The 19,823-nt window shown below is 40.1% G+C and overlaps 1 protein-coding gene across 3 annotated transcripts in view; it reads right to left on the bottom strand.

The window, feature by feature from the left end:
- Cph (BCL11 transcription factor chronophage) overlaps window positions 1-19,823 on the bottom strand; it is a 250,868-nt gene that overhangs the window by 152,488 nt on the left and 78,557 nt on the right. For 2 of the 3 annotated variants that reach the window (XM_083114222.1, XM_083114224.1), the window contains exon 2: window positions 15,801-15,857. The exons of the other annotated variant lie outside the window; for it this stretch is intronic. In XM_083114222.1, the coding sequence (XP_082970348.1) occupies window positions 15,801-15,857 (57 nt within the window). The remainder of the gene's footprint in view (window positions 1-15,800; window positions 15,858-19,823) is intronic. 3 annotated transcript variants of the gene reach the window in all.

Raw genomic sequence — 19,823 nt, 5'->3', positions numbered from 1 at the left:
AACTCAGAAGGAATTATATGATAAAGACAAACCCCCTTAAAATGACCCCCGATTAATGTTTTTGTCTTTCAACATCTTTGAAACAAAAGTTAGAAATAGTAATTACGAGAAAAAAAAACCTATGTATCATGATGATGAAAGTATTTCATACAAAATATATTCATTCAAGAAGTGAGTCTTTCAGTTTTTTTTATGTTTTCAGAAAATGTCATGTCTTTCCATGATATTTTAGTCAAGTTAACTTTCGTGACTTTTCAGGTCAGTAAGAACCCTGGCGTCGCTCCTCTGCCACTCTTTGCTATCGCGATCATGATTAGGTGATATTGATGAAGGAACGAACATCAAAGTCCAGGTCAGGACTCGAACCCGGACCTTTGGATGTCGAGACAGCGAAGCGACTTATAGGAGACCTCAAGAGACACATCTGAGTGCATCGTGCTCCACAACCATCATCAATAAACAAGAATCAATGTTGTAGCACTTGTATCCCATACACACGGTAAGGCAAAGCTGTTACATCCATTTCCTTCGATATTTAGAAAGGATGCTACGAGAAGAGGGGCCACCCACGCTGGCCCAAGTCGACCATTCGCTTCGAGAATACTCTTTGGAACGAAGCCGATCGGGACATAGGAAAAAAAGTAAGTGGTTGTTTTACCTTGGAATCAGGATTTAAACACTACCATCACAAAGTGAAGTCCAGTAGAACCTGATAAATTATTCATCGGACGTCCATTTTTTTCCCAATCCTTGTCCATCCAGGTACTCTCAGAGAAGAAACCGAGGAATAAAAAGCTCCCTAATTATTCCTCGGAGCATCTCTGCTAGTCCTGGCAATGGCAATACCGAAATACCCCTGAGGCCTGTCACTGAATTACATACATGTCCTGAGTTATTACCGATGCAACACTTACCATACTAATGAAGCTCCATTACATGACAAATAGGCCTGGTTCGAGCCGATACCACTGCTTATCTGAGGTAGAGAATGTAATATGAAGTTTAGAAGAAGGTGGTCCTTTGTGGCTTCACTCAAAGCTATCTATTAGCAGAGTGCTCTGGCTAATGACATAATGCAACAGCCCATTAATGGCAATGTAGTAAGGATGCAATTCAGAAGTGAGCATGGTTTCTTTTATATATTAATTAAAGAGAGGTTTGTGTCTAAGTAGAAAGCCTGATTGCGATAAGAAACTAGGAGGAGCTGACGTAGACGGCGAAACTTTTTTCGACACAGTTCTATGGTGTATGAAGCCTGCAAAGAACTACCTCCACTAAAGATCCCGTAAATTAAAAATAGACCAATAGATGGCGCTGATCTTCCTGGTCAATTAAATGGTGGGAAAACCCGGATGAAAGGCACATATTTAAACTAAATAGGCAGAAAAGTTGCAAAAAATATGATAACACACATACCTATAGGATGGCGTTATTTTCGGTCTCCAGTGGTGCAAGAGCTCGGGCAAATTTCAATTATTCGTTCATCTGATTGGCTATCCCATCAACCTGCTGTGACGTGTAGGAAACACGCTCCCGCAACGACCAATCAACGAAGCTAGAAGGGACGCCCCACACTGGGAACTTCAGTAGAGCAGTTATGCCAGTTTTTTTCTAGCCAGTTTTTTTTCTGGTTATATTAGCAATTTTCGCTTACAATGGTGTGTCCAGCGGTCTTATTCCCCCTTTTTAACCTAGCTTATCTTTATTAAAAGTCGAATATAGGAAGAGTTCTACAAACGAAGGCGTAGCAATCTCAAAAAAAATCCTAGATAGGCTTGCTTCTTATCTTTTTCCAATGCAAGCGAAGACTCCCCGATGGCGTAGTGGTAACGTTGTCAAGAAGTAAGCAAGGGGTTCCGTGATCAATACCCGGTGGAGGGACATAGTGGTTCTGGTGCCACTTTAAACTCTAGGTCCAGTCCCGATTAGCCTTCTGTGCATAATAAAGTGGACTTAATGCAAGCGAATCAGAAGAGGAATACAATTTTATGATAGTGTGAGCATTACAAATATTTAAAGTGAAGGGAATGTGATTCATATGAGTAACAAACACATCTACATATTAAGAACTGCCTAGACAGGCCTTGAGTTAAGACGGTGGGAGCCAGCGATGTTTCTTAACACACTGTAAAAAAAAATACACTTCTTGTACACTTTTGGTACACTTTCTTGCATATAATATGCACAAGATGTGTACTGAAGGTGTTGCAAAAGTGTACTTAAAGTGTTCTAGATGTGTGCGACCCGAAATGACGAAATTTTGTACACTTGTTGCACACTTTGGGGACACATTCAAAGTTGTGTGCACTTCTTCAACGCTTTCTGTACACTTTTGTTTAAAGTAAGCGTACACTTCTTGTACACTTTTGTAGCACATGATTTCATTTTGTGTTGTTGGTCATATCGATTGTTATTTTATACTTTTTTGACAAATGAATATCTTATGAACATAAATCAATTTCATTATATAAAGCAGTAACACACTTGAAAGCAAGCAACATTAAACAATAACAAAATATAACTATTTTTTTCCTGGAACACATGGAAATCGCATTGCATCATGAAACTATCAATACTTTTTTGTTTAATGTACCAATTTGATAATTGGATAAATCTCATTAAAATTGAAGAAGGATAAAGTTGAATGTTCCGAGGAAATTAATAGATTTTCTTAAATCGAACTATTCATCTTTAAAGCACACCAAAACAGATCGTTAACTTCCGGGGGCTGGTTGTTCCTACACGGGCCGCTTGATGGTTCTGTCAAAATGTGTACAAGAAACATAAGTTTTTGTACAACAAATAATGATACGTTCGATTGTAATCATAGTGAAAAATTGTGCTTTAACACACTTCAAAAAATATGTGAACATCTAAGATACAAATTAAAGAAGAAAATGTACTGCAGTGAATAAAAGTGAATCTCCCATGAGCAACCTTTTTGATTCTGGTCTATATAAGTAGAAGGTACGTGTGTCGCAGAAAAACAAACACACATCTCACCAAATTTAAGGTTCACAGTTGAAAGTTGTTGCTTTTTCCTCCTTCAATTGTCAAGTTAAATGTGAGTGAACTGTATTTTTATTCTAGAAACTAAGTATGAGTACTGAATTGCGATATATCTCATGTGTGCAAGAAGTGTCGCTCAAGTATTTTCACAAGTGTTCCAAATGTGTAAAGTGTACCAGAAGTGATCAAAAGTAGTTTCTGCAGCACACTTCTTACACACTTTTGGGATACCTTTATATTGGAAGTACTTCTTGCACACTTCCTGTGCACTTCTTTTGCTGCACTTTTTAGCACTTCGTGTACGCTATTGAAGCACTTCCTGTACACTTCTTGTGCACATTTAATGTGTACAAGAAGTGATCAAAAGTAGTTTCTAGGAAGTGTTCCAAAAGTGTGCAGAAAGTGTATTTTTTTTTACAGTGCAGGTTCTGGCGGGTCCAATTTAACCGTAAGATATTTTCCAGAGGGTTTGTGAGAAAACTAATGGTAATTTGAATTTTGGAGGAAATAAACACATTCTTGTGGCGGAAGTCTGGTAAGTTGCACCCCCTGACCCCAAAGAAGATTGTTCAGTTCTGACTGAAAACCATCAAACTGAACAGACCACCATTGTGCTTTCACTCCTTCTTCCCCATAAAGCATTCCCAGCAAGGGGTCAGTCAGGGGGGGGGGGAAGAAAAAACTGTCCGATTCTACAAAGGAGGGTCGGAGTTAGGGTTTTGCATACATCACCGCAGAGTTTGGTCCGAGACAGTCGTTTACTTTTTCTCTCTCCCCCTCCCCTCTCTGATTCGTCTCTCCCGAGGAGTGGACAATAAAAAATAAAAGCTGCCGGACGAGATACACAGCGGGGGGGGTTGAGTGTCCGGCTCTCCATTCACCCCCAAGGTCTCCGGAACGGGTCCCCAGTTGGGCGGACGGCGAAAGTGCATCTCCGTGTTGTATGCATGCATTAATGAGGTGGTGAAACGCTTGGAAGATGGGAGGGAGGACGGGGGTAGCGACATTAAAGGTTCTCGCAGCGTAGCAACGCCTTGCGGGGGGAGGAGGGGGTTAGAAGGGGGTTGAGGGATGCTGCTGGGAGCTGCAAAGGGCTTCAGCGGAGACTTGGCTGTTTGACCAGCAAGCGGTGCCATTTGAGGAACATAATCGCCGAGAAAAAGTGTTAAGGGGTGGGGTGAGAAAGCCAAACCACGTCTTCCTGTTCTCGGGACGAAAGTTGATGAAAAGATGGGTAAAGTTGAGCAATTGCTAAAAATTTCTTTCAAGTCGGCTTCAAACTCGTGATTAAGATTTGGTTTGGTGTTTAAGCCCACTTTATGCACAGTAAGGCTAATCGGGAGTGGACCTACAGTTTAAAGTGAGATCCGAAACACTATGTGCCTCCATCGGGTATCGAACTCCGAACTCCTTGATTACAAGGCGATGACGCTACCACTGCGCCACTGGGGAGGCTCTCGTGATGGGTAAAGTTGAACAATTGCTAAAAATTTTCTTTCAAGTCGGCTTCAAACTCGTGATGAAGAGATGGGTGAAGTTGAACAATTGCTTAACATTTCTTTCAAGTTGGCTTCAAACTTGTGATTAAGAGATGGGAAGAGCTGAACAATTGCTAATTTACTTCAAGTCGGCTTGAAACTCAATGCGTAACGTTTTGGTAACGTTTGCTTTAAGTACACTTTTTGCATTTTTGTTACTTAGCGTCGCTTTCCTGCTACCTTTGCCGACTGGCGACGATGAGGAATGATTAGATGAAAGGGATGAAGGGGTACTCACAAAAAAACATCCATGCCCAGGCCGGGGACTCGAGTCCGGGAAACGCTGCGGCGAGATTGCTCGACCACCGAGCCGGCAAAATCCACTTTATGGGTACATAGGACTGGATCTACCTTGTGGGATTCAACGTACTGAAATTTAACTGTAATTGCCGAGTGGCGGAGTGGTTACCACATCGCGCTAAGACGTCAAAGGTCTCGGGTTCGAATTCCCGCACTGGATATAGGTGTTGTTTGTGAATGTGCCTTCATCAATTTAATCTAATAATCCTCGTCGCGATTAGCCAAAATTGGCAACAGAGAAATGAACTTGACGGTAACACTTCGATCTAGTGAAAACGAATTTCTTCATTTTTACAGAAGAAACTACTTACGGAAATCAGTTTCTGTAGCATTATCGAAGTTCGTCAATGTATTTTCTTTCATCGTGTAACCTTTTTTAGCACGAATTCATGTTTTTTCTAGAAAAATGAATTTTTAACTATGTTTGCCTAACCTAACGGAACCTAACCTAACCTTACCGTGAATGGTTTTTGGGGCTATGCGTGAATGGTGTTTGGGGCCATACGTGAATGGTTTGTGGGGCTATCCGTGAATAGTTTTTGGGGCTATTCGCTATTATTTTCATGAGAAAAGCATAATTCCACCCTAAAGAATGTTCCGAAATGCAGAATACGTAAGTAGGAATGTTAAAAAGGACGAAATAAATTAGTTATAGGTGCTTTCACAAGATCGAAGTAGTACCGAACTTGACTTTACCTGGATTCGAATCGAAAACCCCTGTGAGCCAACACTATTACTGACAGCTGTTACAAAACGAGGCGTTAATCATTATAAGGTCCACAATTAATCATACGAGGACGTAAAGTGAATCTAAAATAAGCGTCAGGTAATTAACATGTTATATATTCCACAACGGCCAACAGAGAACAGGTCCAACAAGAAACCCGCTTAAGACATCTTCCCACGTTGCACAGTCTCTTTTTTCAAGACAGAAACAGTCCTTGGGGTACAAAAGAAATAGCCCAAAATTAAGCAGCAAATTTCAATGCTGGTCCTGTCGATTCGAACGAAAAACAAAATGCAATGTGTCCTGTCACGGTAGAGCTGTGGGCGATTGCAATCAATAACCAAATTTTCTGCTCTATCTTGGCAAAACTTCCAAGCATCATTAACACACTCTAACCTCCTATTCTCCTATTGTTTCCTCTTCTAGCTCTCATGTTACGAATGAATAATGAATGAGGCTGCATAATAAAACAGGTAGATAAATAGCTGCAATAATGTTGCTTAGGCGTACGGCTATATTACCGCACATGTTCGCAAACAAAAACAAAAAAAGTAGTAGACCTGAAGTATTATGTTTCGTCCACACTCGGCGCTGAATTTATACAAGTTATTTGCATACATATATAAACGCGACGTAATCATTTTTTTCTTCACTTGACTTGGAAGCGTTTAAACAGTCTCACGTTACAATTATTCAGTTCTTGGTCCTCCATGGACTAGTGCTGACATCTATGCGTCCAGAATTGTCAACACTACTTAAGTAAATAAATCTCGGGGTGCATAATTCCATAACTACATGTTTTTTTGTTTCTTTTGTAACAAGACGGGAAAAAATTTTCATTTAGACGCACAAGTCTATTGGGAGGGTACATGGCTTCCACTTTCTATTCCCACCTCCCGGCATGCTTTGCGAAAGAAGCCGTGCGTATTGCCAACTGTTACACCAAGTGTTGCCAACTGCTAAATTGATGTCATCAAGGTATGTGATATACAAGATGGAAACGTACGATAGTTCTACACAACAATGGCCGATAAACCCATAAGCCCCACACATTCTCGATCTCTCCCATTTTAGAGGTGATGTGATCAGCACCACGCTCTGGCCACACCAGGTACCCACTGATTTGAGGCTGGGTGAGCCCCAGAGTCGCTTATGTGATAGCGAACACACAACAAATGTGGGAAATTTTGCATGCCTGGACTGTGGTCATAGAAAATACAATATTTCCGTCGTGGTTGTAACACACCTTCTTGTAAGGACCCACACACATGCAACAGAAACATACACACAGTAGCCGTGTCACGTGCGTGTATTCGTGCACAACACACACACACAGAGAAAAATCGTCGCATGCTTGTTATTTCGTCCGATGCTCGAACAAAAGCAAGCAGAAACAAAAGAAAAAGGAGAATGCCGAAACGGAATCCGTCCAACAATAAAAAGAGGGGCAATAATTACCTCCAAATGCCCACACGCTTCCACCATATTCGTGGAATGGTCGGCGGAGGGGGTTACGTGAGTCTGACCGGACCAGGTGAGCGGAATAACAAGACAGGTGCGTGACGTCGGGGCAGCAAGTCACCTGTTTGAATCTCGATCAGGATTTTGTACGGCGTGTCCCCAGGCGACGATGTGGAGGGACGTGAAAGATGAAGATGAAGAAGAAGAAGGAGGAGGCATTGGTCCACGCCAGGTGCACCAGATTGATTTATCGGTGAAGCAAGTCTTGAGATGAACAAAAAATCGCCAAGGAGTTGATTAATAATATCACAGTGCTTGCTCAAACATGCAGTTTTTAGTGCGAGATTTCCTGTGGTTGAGGCATTGTTTTGGGTCGACTCTACGACTTGTCGAAATTGTCTCCCGCTTCTAGGAATTTTGTAGGGCCTCCCCAACGGCGTAGTGGTAATCAAGGAGTCCTGGGTTCGATGCCCGATGAAGGCACATAGTGGTTCCGATCCCACTTTAAACTGTAGGTCCAGTCCCGATTAGCCATACTGTGCATAAAGTGGACTGAGAACATAAATTCGCTCAATCTAGAAATTTTGCAAAAAAACGTTCCCTCCTACAGTGTTACTGGGTTGCCACCAACAGCGTAATATCAATATCGAGAGGATATTTTAAAAATATTGACGACATCGATATTATTGATATCGATGACGCCGATTTTTCGATACTCGGAAATCGATATTGAACTTTGATATCGCAATTGCCCACACGCTTCCACCATATTCGTGGAATGGTATTCAATCGAGCGTTGTGGGGTTGGAATTCTAAAGGTTCGTTCTGGGTGGGGGAAAGGGTACACAATAAAATATTTCGTAATCGCCATTTTTAACCTACGTTTCAAAGTTGTTTTAAGACAAATGTCGTAATTTGAGCTTATTTTAAGGGTGGTTTTGGTTTTCCCAGAGTTCTTTTTTTATTTCATTTGAGAATTTTGAATTTTTTAAAAAACTATTGGAGGGACTGTTGCCTCATTAGCTCCCCTCCTGCGTACGCTGAAATGTACAACGTAAAGAATAAAAATCAAAGAACAAATTACTACAGAGTGTCTAGTGTTGCCCACGGGACGAGACGGGACAGACTTTTAAAAATTCGAGACGAGACGAGATTGACCATGTGTCATAAGACAAACGAATATTTTCGAGACGAGACAGCATTTCCACGAGACTCCACGAGACGAGACAGGCCAAAGTCTCGTCTCGTGGGCAACACTAAGAGTGTCACATCGGCCTTGTGTGTGTGAAGTATGAAAAGATTACAGAACACTTGAGTCTGGTGAAAAGCGTATCCGGATAGCAACACTTCCATAATGGATCATTGTTTGTGAATCATCGCCTCCTTCTCTTCCCTTGACACCGCACGATTCCGCCTGAATATCCTAATAAGCAAAAAGGGTTATGTCCAATGCGCTAAGTTTTTCCACGTTATTCATCACACGAGATCCACCTGCCGTTCTCTGGGCCCACGGGCGTTTTGTTTAACGCTCCTGTAATTCAGACTAATTGTGTTACATTTCCGGGTAATGAGGAGGAATGGATAATGCTAACCGTGCGATGTGCAAAGGATGTTTTACGAGCGGACCGCAACTGTTGAGCGCTATTAAAGAATTAGCTGTAATTTCAGTCTGGACGCGAGTGAGGTACGATTTTGAAGTTACTGCAAGGAACCCACTTTACAAGAAGCAAAAAAGACCCTGAGTATCGGTAAACATTGCAAGGTGAGCTGTTTCTATGCAACAGGTACAATCTAATCGAGTACTGGACGCAGTACGGATCATATGAAGACTCTTAGATCCCTTCAGCAATGCCTTTGTGCGTTTCCCGCTTAAAAATCCATGACGTAAGTTCATTGACCAATCAGCTTCACCGCTGAGCCATGATCTGATTGGCATATGCATAGAGAAGCTTTCTACTGGATTAAGTATTGGCGGGAGAGGAATGAATTCCATAATATGTTACATTGTAGAGCATTGTTGTTTCTAAATTTCATAGCGCTGAGTGAAAATTAGGATGAGACTAGAGTTCACGTAATTTGAAACAGATAAAATTAAGAATATGGCAGATATTCTTATTTGGGACAAGGTGTTAAAAGTAGCGTTGCCCACGGGACGAGACGGGACAGGCTTTTAAAAATTCGAGACGAGACGAGATTGATAAATAAAAAGTAGGCTTAATTCAGGAAATGCATGTTACTTCTCTCTTCATAAACTTTTGTCTTCTCGTTTAATATCTAAGAAACTAAAAGTTAAAATATACAAAACAGTAATTTTGCCTGTAGTATTATATGGATGTGAAACTTGGTCCCTTACATTGAAAGAGGAACATAAATTGAGAGTATTTGAAACTAAGATCCTTAGGAAAATCTTTGGACCTAAAAGGGATGAGGAGACAGGTGAGTGGAGAAGGTTACATAATTTAGAACTACATAATTTGTATTCATGTCCAGATATTATTAGAATGATTAAATCAAGAAGACTTAGGTGGGCAGGCCATGTGGCACGAATGGGAGAGGAAAGAGGAGTTTACAGGATTCTTGTTGGGAAACCTGATGGTAAGAGACCTGTAGGAAGGCCAAGACGAAGATGGAGGGACAACGTTGAGATGGACCTAAGGGAAATCGGTAGGGATGGAAAAGAGTATATAGATCTTGCTCAAGATAGGGAAAGGTGGAAGGCCTGTGTTGCTGCAGCCATGAACCTTCGGGTTTAAGAAGGCTAGGGAGTTAGTTATTTAGTTAGTTAATTACGAGATTGATCATGTGTCTCGAGATAAACGAATATTTTCGAGACGAGACAGCATTTCACAGCATTTCCACGAGCCGAGACAGGCCAAAGTCTCGTCTCGTGGGCAACACTAGTAAAAAGGCAATACAAGGTCGATACATTATCAGTATTTTCGACTCGGGGCAAAATTAACAATGGGCCAGTCTTTTTATCAGGGAAAGGGTATTAGGAAGCGATATCAGACACCACCATTACACTCTGGACAAGACGAACGATGGGGAATATAATCTTATTTTTGGGACAGGCGATTTGGATGAGATACGTGGTCCACAGAGAGACACCAGCATTATAGGTAAGACGAACAATGGGGTAGATATTCTTATTTGGGACAGGCGATTTGGAGGAGATAATGGGTTCATAGACACCATTAGTATGAACTCCATACACGATACCATCAAGTAGGGATGTGACGGTGAAAATTTACCGATGCCGATGTACTCACCGATAATTTTTGGAACCGATACCGATGCCGATATTTAACCGATTCCGATGCATAAGGTTATTAAACAGAAATGAGATGTTATTTTCAGCATGACAAAAATAAATTTGCTATGTACATTTCTATTGCATATCGTATGTATATACATATATATTCTCAAGAAATGCGAATGTACATTTGCATCTACAAAGGGTGGTTATGTGAAGATTTAAGAAGAACATGGATTCTCAAGAGATTTAACATTAGTACACAAGCAGCTCTTTGAAATGCAAAATGAATTCCTTAATGTTGGAAATTTACTGCTGCCAGATTCAACTTCAGAAATACGAGATTTGGAATCACTTCAGGAAGTAACCTACTTCTTTTCTTATCGCAAATCTGTTCAGCAACACTGAACACTCAATCACTGAATACTGATGCAGCAGGTATGCCCAAGTATTTTCTCAGCACTTGCTTCAGGTTTGAATACTCACTTTTGAATTTCCAATACAACAGCAGATCCTGGTTCAGCAATGTAATGTTTTATTTCAGATTTTGAGTTAGGTTGATCTTCTGAATGAGAGTTTGCAATAATGTTATTACAAAAACTCTACAATAATGATGAATCATAACCAAATTTTCAATAAATCTTACAAAACTAGAATATAAAACTTATTAGAAGGTAAAACTCTTGTATTATCTGTACCAGTTTAAATATCGGATTTTTGCCGATGCCGATATGTCAATTTCTGCCGATTTTCATACATCTGTAATCGGCTTCGGCACATCCCTACCATCAAGGAAGATATTCTTATCTGGAACAATATTAGGAAGTGACACAAGGCAGTCATTTACAGATTTTTTCCGACACAGGATTCTATCCAGAACTTACAGCGTGGGAAAACGAACGGTATACACAATAGCCCCTCCAAAACAAGCTTTTGAATACAAAGCTTTGAAGACGCAATTCCATGCATTCAACATATATCAAGCGAAGTTCAAAGGCATGCACACCAATCATCCATGGTGGACCGATAAACAAAAATATTTTGAACACAATTACCTTCACAAATTGGCATGCCTTCTCATACGGGAGAGAGATCAGAATGTCCAATCTCCCGTTTCTGCAACACATAACTTCCAATTAGGTCCTCTACTTACACAGAACCGAACACAAAAGGACGAGGAGAGAAACAAAGAATGTTCCGCGTTATGAATGTCGGTAACAAGAACACTGCCAACAAAAAGCCTGAAATTAATGTCCTTCAAGGTTTATAATGGAGGAGAACATCTGCTGGACTTGGTACGCGAAGGTTTTCCTCTCTCGCTCCTACAATTAGTGGTCCGGATGACCAAAAGAGAAGACGACAAAAGCACGCAGGACAAGGCAAAGTCTCGGATCGGAGACGCCTGTGTCCCGCACCCTCAAAACCACCGAAACGTGACTGGTCATTTAGAAGGCAACCTTCCCACTCGACAGGTTGGGTCAAGTGCAGCGGCAACACGGGTCTTGCTAATTGTTTCCTGTCGGCCCGATTTGTTTCCCTTCGGTTTTTTGTGTCCCCATCTTAAACCTTGTTCCAGATTAGACATTCTTCTATATTAAACTCTAACCGAGATACCGACTCAATTATTCTCTGTCTCTGTCATTCCCGGCAAAAGTTTCATCTTCCACCTCTGTTCAGGGGAAGATTTGCCCCTGGGCTAAGGGGCAGAAGTTACAAAGACCATCGACTATAAACCCTTCTAAATATTTTGATAATAGCAAATACAGTTTAAATTGCGATCCGAACCAGTATGTGGTATATCGACCCCTTAATTACAAGGTGGCAACATTGCTACTGTACCATCGATTTCATGAAAGAAGGTAGAAGGAAGCAGTTTCAGGTGGTGTTCTGTTGTTAAATCTAAGTGTATTGTTACTATTAAAAATTATTCATATTATTATGGATAATTTTTAATCAGATGTGTCAATATTTTAAAGTTTACAAGCGCTATTAATACAGCCACTAATTACTACGACAACAAAATTGTTGATGATGATAATAATAATAATGTGGCAGGGCTCAAAACAAAGGATAGCCTAGGGGCCCAAATTTTATAAATCCCCTTTGACTCTTTTTCTTTATCTCACACAAAACATAATGGCTCATTAAACAGCTCAGAAACGCAACGTGGTATTGTAACCATTAGAAACCGGCAATAAAGATACATAATGACTAGAGCTTCTATGTCAATACAATGTTATTCATGAGAGTTGAAACAGGGAGAGTGGGCAGTATTGCTATTACCGACTGAAAGAGCTGGTTCTTAGGGTTGAAGCTGCACTGTCCCAATGTCTTATCTCGGTCTATTTTCTTTGAATCATGGTCAGAGACAACCACATTAAGTCCCTTCACAAAAGACAACTTCAAGACTTTCTGCACAAGTCTCTAGCTCAGTGTAGTTCACTGGCACTGGGTGTACTGCAGCGTCAGGCATGGCGCAAGAAAATTATGTTCAACAAACTAGACGTTGTATGCAAGAATAGCGGTGTCCAAGTTTAGAAGATTGAGCAAATGCCTGCCTGTAGCTTTCAATGTCTATTTGATTGGTTAGCACTTACCACGTGACCATAAACCACACTGAACACCGCTTCAGAACGTGATTCAAAATGGTGCAAACATGGAATACACTTCTTGACGCCTTCCATAAGAGAACTGAACAACGAAATACCACTGGAACATACAGCAAACATAAAGTGTGACACTATTTGCTGAGAGATTTTTTTTAATTCCGGGTAACATTAAGTTCACGGGATATACAAGTATGACGGCCTTTGTAGGATGAAAACCTTTGACTACTCTAAGTTGAGGCAGTAAACCGAAAACAGGCAAGCAAAACCTAGTATTCTATAATTTCTAGGCAGAATTGTTTAGTGAAGGAAGAAAAATAAATGTGTTTCTGCACGAAGACCATGAAAATATCAGAAGAGCAACAAGATGAAAAAACATTGATGAAGAAAACTACGTACATTGTAGAACAAACGAAAAAGATAACTAAAGAGATTAGTACTTTGGAGGACTAACAATGTGACAAAAACAATAACATGGAAAGACTTTCAGTAGCATGATAGAAGGAATACATGAATTTATGCATTTTAGAGCATGTTACAATAGGTACTTGTGTTCCTGTTCTGTGCAAATTACTTGTTTGCTAATAAAATTTAAATGGGTGTGTCAGCATCATTATACACCCTTGCCCTCCATAATAATCAAGACGCGAACACAGCAATTTTATAAGATTTGCATACTATAGGCCGAAAATTCCTTCCACATAACCCAGTGTGTGTATATAATGTTTTGGCTTCCAGCGCCACACGCTGTCTTGCCGTTTCGATTAAATTCAATAACTGGAAAAGGATTAACTCATATACGTTGATATTCTCATGTTGCGACTGCAAAAAATTGAATTAAATGATCACGAACTGCGAGCTGAATTTAATAAACATGTTACCTTTGAAAAGTTTTTCACTTTCAGCCAATCACGCTGGCACTTATTCCTTTGATTATACACACCAGCGTGTTGTCTTCTTTAGGTAAAGCAGGGGAAAAAACACATACTGAAAATAATGGGAAACGGTTTGGCAGAATGGACATAAAATTAATTAGGTATTAGACTTTATAGGAGCTTGACTTTTCCCTAACAAGCAATGGATGACGTTTCTTTCTTTTTCTTCCTAATTTCCTCTCCCGGTTCATGTCGGCGAAAGAAGAATTAAGAAAAAAATGACGAAAAAGAGAATGGTTGGACCGGTCACGGATTGCTTCACAGCTGTCGGTCCAAATAGCTGGAAGAACCTGCTTTCGGGAACGGCAAAGGGCCTACCTGAAGTTGTTCCAATTTGAAATCGCCGAGGAAGAAAAGCGCAAAATACGCACCACTTTTATTGCTTTCTCGAGAGGACAAATTGGGGAAGGTTTTTGGATGTTGTAATCGTCCTGAAGCCAGCGCGGACCGAGCGTCGTCTTCTCGGAGATCAATTGAATAATGCCATCGGAGTTGGAAGGCGGCTTCTGGTGCAAAAACGGGTTAATGGGCGGGAGAGATATCATCATTCGGCCTCTCTGGATCTGCAGCGCTAACAACATAAACTGCATGGTCCTCCACTGTTGCAATAAAACTTACGCCTTGCCATTCTTGCTTTGGGTTCTATGCTTTTTACTCTTCGTCCGGCAAAGAAAACCTAATCACATTATGCTCAAGTGTTTCCGAAAACCGGAGCTGACAAGCTTTTCTTTCCGGCAAATACAGAGTTTTGCTACCTTGAAAAAGAGCAAACCAGTCGTTCCTCGCTGTTGTTGATCCTGAAATTATATGTCTTCAAGAATGTATCTCGCCGTTGCAAAACAAATTAGCTCAACGTTTCAGTGAGGAAAAAACTTGAAAGCGGGAAAATCTCCCGTCTCCTCCTTAAAAGTCCATTGAGGAGTTGATCCGACGAAAACGTGACGATCATTCCAGCGGAATGAACGCCTTATTACCATTGGAGACGAGGCGGTCATTGATGAAAAGTAGCGGACAAGCGGCGTAAAAAGAGGTACAGCCAGTCCGCGTACTGTCCAGTAAGGCTCGAGCAACAATTTTCTTACTCATTGTCAGCAATTAGGAAAATAATTATCACCTGAACGAGGAAACGTGATCTGCGTGGAAGAAAGATAAAAACTTGCCTTAACCGAGCCAGAAAGTCAAGTGTGTACATCAGCACGTGGTTTTTGGTCATCGTACAACAGTTAATGCCCTAACATGGAAAAAGCGGTTGGAAATAATGAATTACTTGTTTTGATACGTTATTAACCTTTTTTTAGGAGAATGAAAGCGCAGTGCAAGTTTGCGAGTCATTTTGTCGTGTTTGACGCGACTTAACTGAAGCTTTCGACGCAGACCGTAATGAAAACATCCATAATGGTTGCTCAACCGGCATGACTGTATCATTGAATATTTTTCTTGTTCCTCTGAAATTCGGAAACTCAACAAAGTGAAATTATTTCTGATACTCAATCTTGACACATCAGATACTGTGTATGCTCGCGAAATCATTTCTGAAGTAATGATAACACACTGCAGCTGCAATGCTTCCAAAAGTCATACAGCCACTAAGGCCCTTTCCCGAGTTTGGTGACGTACCTCTTACTGACGACATGTTTGTCTCTTTAAAAAAACGTTAAATAATGTACTGAGTCTCACATTATGACCCGTTGTTAACTCCTAATGTCAGAACAGTGCTGACCAATCCAACAGTCGATGATTTTAAATAATAGAGAACATCTGTATGACTGGAAAGAATACCAAACAGAAATCCTTACAACCTCCACACTGTTCCCAGTATACAATTCAAATATTGTCCATATGCACCCGAACATTGTGCGGACACTGGGAGTATGGAATGAACCAAAGGATTCAAAGCAGAACTATCGCCCTGCAAAATAAAAAAAAGGAATTCTACGCAAATATTTGAACTAGTTCTAATGTTTACTGTACCTTGCATAAGAAACATGTTGTCCACCCTGAATCTCCTCTGAAGAAATGAGGACTCACCTGTAAGAAGAAAATGAAATAATGAGAATATGAAAAAGGAAAAATCATCATGTTACATTATTACATTTAAAAAAATGTTTTAAGTTTTCAAATATTTCAAGAGTAATACACACAAAAAGTAAGTGAAGCATCATAAGCAGTTTTATAAGTTAATGCAGGTCACATAGACAGTAGATTTTCGATAAAGTAGAGATTCACGGGAAATAAAGTAAGGCGTTTCTGATTGATTGATTGATTGAATTGCTTTATTTTACTTCGCTTCTTGTGTCACCTTTGACTAATTTGCGAATATGGGGATGAGTGATGTCATGAAATTGGTGGACACTCACAAACATCCATGCCCAGGCCGAGATTTGAACCCGACACCCCTGGTGTAGTAGAGCGATGTGCTAACCACTCCACAACGGGGGCCGGCGTATGGCGTTTCTGATGGCATATATCAACGTACTTTGTGAAAATGGGTATAGCTATTATCTCGACACACCGTATGAAGGAAAATACAAATTGTAAATGTTGATATCCTGAATTGTATATATGTACATATATCGAGGATTCGATCCTTGAATCTCTGGCTTTATATATATATATATATATATATATATATATATATATATATATATATATATATATATATACCTATATATAAAACACCTCCATGGATTATTGGTTAGGTTACGTGCTTAGAATTCCCGGAAAGGGATGAATGTTTGTTCTAACATATTTTATCGTAATTAACGAACGTAGGAAAAAGGTCAAACAATTAAATAAACAGATAAAGAAAAACAAAAGCAGTTTTCAAACAACGAACGGAGGCACTTGCCGATGCTTCTTGCACCTCTGCAAACTCAAGCCTCACCAACCTCACATTCCACATACAGAAGTACAGAGAGTAGAACAACCCGAATGTGTGTGAATTTTTTTTTTTTAGCTACGAAGCTTCTGCAAACAGTGTTTGCATTGGCAAAGGCATTTCACCACTCACGGTATCCAAATGAGTAATCTCCAAACATTTTTCTCATAGGCCTCTAAAGGCTTCATGACCAAACACGAATATAAATCACTTAAAAACTATGTACAACAAAGATGTATCTTCGCAAAAGCACACTTGCTAAGGCAAGGAAGTAATACCAAGCAATACCTTCTCGGTGAGAGATTTCGGACTGTTGTATGCTTTCAATTGGAAATTTGTTGCATTGTGAAAATTTTATTACCACCCACAATTTTAGCACTCAAGGTACATAATTTATAAATGCATCAACAACATCTGACCATAATGTGTTCATGTTCAGCAGCTGTCACTCTTGAACATAGGAACTACTCTGGAACTAAAAGTTATAAAAACAGCCACCATAGCTATTCTCGTTAATAGTTTGACTTACAATGTTAATTCCTTTCAGCGTTTAGTCTAACAATAAGACAAACTAAACTAGACAAATTTGAAAAATAAATTACCATCTTTTGTTTTCTAGAACACATTTCTGCGCATTTAATCAGCATTCTACGTTCAAAAATGATTTCAGGAAGACATCAGCTTCAAGTCCAACAGCTAATCTGGAAAACTAGATTTGTATAGTCTACGGTTCATGTCTTATTTTATGCCAATTTTCTGTCACTTTGGGCTAATCGCGACGATGAGGATGCGATGATGATTGACAAAAGGACACTCGCAAATGAATTCCCAGGCCCACTCCAGGACTCGAACCTACGACCGTGGGTGGTGAGATCGTGAGTCCGTCACCCAACCGACAAAGGGGATATAACAAAAGCTATCTTCAGAGTAACTCCCATCATCACCTTGTAATCAAGAACCACAACGTTAGATTCTACTCTGAACCACTTCGCCTTGATTGTAGAGGTGGTTGAGTGTTCGACTCGCCCCAGAAGGTTCTTTCAACTAATCATCACTCATCATCAGCGTCGCGATTTTACAAAGTAGCAGAAAAACGACGCAAAATATGAAAGTTACAAATTGGATACACTTCAAACTTTAGATCCAGCCGCGAATAGTGTATCTGTGCATAATGCGGACTTGAAACTAGTGTCATCTCTACATATGGAAGCGAGAATATTGAAAAGATCCCCATACAACGACATGTAAATATCATCTCTAAACCAAGTAACCCACATCTTATATGTGGTGATTGTATTCTTCTGTAGTTGGGGGTGTAACCTTGTACTCGCCGTCATAAATATGTTCAACTTACTTGAAAAATGTTCTCTAGGTTCCACGACCTAAGAAAATTGAGTGCGTGTGGGAAAACAATAATAAAAAAAGATATCTCTACGAGCATATAAGGATGCACGTCAATATGTACGATTTGCAGTCCTACGCGCACTCATCAGTGAAAACTACTATCCTGAAATTTATAGGTGCACATACCAGATTTAAATTGTTTTAAAAAGAACAAAAGAAGGAAGCACTTTGATCAGTCTACAATTACGGCGAACGTCAACCGTAAACCAAATTATGTCCGCCATGACACCTGCTCCGATACGCTGGGAACCCGATTGCCCACTAACAAACTGCCAGGGCCAATCAAGATCTGCAAAATAATAAGACCACATTTCCAGTTGCAGAGTTTATGCTTTTGGTCTTCAAGGACATCGGAAGTCGCTACAATAGATAGCAAACGCTCTTCTTCTATATAGATTTAGTAGCGTCCATTTTGAGCACAATTTCGGCTGGTGTATCGCCTCCTCTATCTTTTCGAAAAAATGTCTCGTTTGAGGGAAAAAAAAATCCAATTCTTAAAAATTACATCAGCTTAGATTTCCATCTACAGCATTCAGAGTGTGCGAGTTACTGTCGAGGCAATTGTCTTGGGACATTATTAAGAAATCTACGAAACTATTAGGAAGAAGAATATGAAGGGGTCGGGTGTAAAACATGGTGACATTTTGGTAATTTTCGGGTGTAAAACATGGTGACATTTTGGTAAATTTTGAGTTACAAAGTAAAATATGCCATCCTTCAAATTTCGAGTGAAATTGCCATATCATACAATTTGGACTGGACTCAGTGAAGTCTTCTGAAATTGGTAAACACAACACGAAAACAATTTATCTAGAGTATGGCTTCTAATAACCTTTTTTCTTAATGAACTCAGAAATGACGAAAATGTCACTTACCATGTTTTACATACGAGCCCTTCAATACCACACCAAACCCAATTTGTATGTAGGATAAGTGATCTATTTACCTATCTTATCTATCAAGTCTGAAGTCTCCAGATCACACTTTCAATACCATTGTATAATAATAATAATAATAACCGGCCAGAAGGAAGTACAAATGCAGTTACTCGACAGAAACATTGAAAAATGAGCACTAGGAAAAAATAAATATAAATGGAATCACTTTAACACTACAGAAACATTTATGTTATTGTCGTTGCAATTATACTATCAACAACTGGAACTGCGCCAAAGACACTCAAGCCAGACCCTCTGTAATGCCCCCTCCCCTCACCAAACTCGAGTAGTGAGTTCCAATACAGATGTTATTCGAATTTCGAGTTTGACACATCTGAGCTTGGGGGATATTTGAAACGGAGTTCTGTAGACGTATAAACAATGATTCGGTTTTCGACACATTTGCTAAACAAAAATGCCCCAAAGTCACATTTCTGAATCAAGCCGAATAGGAAAGATCGACAACAGCATCTACTGACTCCATAAAGTTTATCTTTTTTCGCCCTCTTGGTAATTGGGACAAAGACATGTTGTTCTGCGACTTGGGGGCAAAACACCAGCAGCACAGGAAACAGATTAATAAAAAAAGAAAGGTCCTGAAGCCATGGTTCATTGGTCCCAGCGTAGTGACGCAATGTCAGTTACAGCGACCCCCCGCGTCTTAGCAAAAAGAACTCCCTTCCATGGTCAAACTGCTTGACTTCCTCTTTCTGCAGACACCGCCTTCTCCACGCAGGACAAACATGGTTCTCCTCCAATGAGTAAGTACGGTCT

This window comes from Lepisma saccharinum, chromosome 28, assembly GCF_977018435.1.
Source record: "Lepisma saccharinum chromosome 28, izLepSacc3.1, whole genome shotgun sequence".
NCBI classification, from domain to species: domain Eukaryota; kingdom Metazoa; phylum Arthropoda; class Insecta; order Zygentoma; family Lepismatidae; genus Lepisma; species Lepisma saccharinum.
Note: the sequence above shows the minus strand (reverse complement) of the source record. Positions and strands in the feature narration are given on the sequence as shown.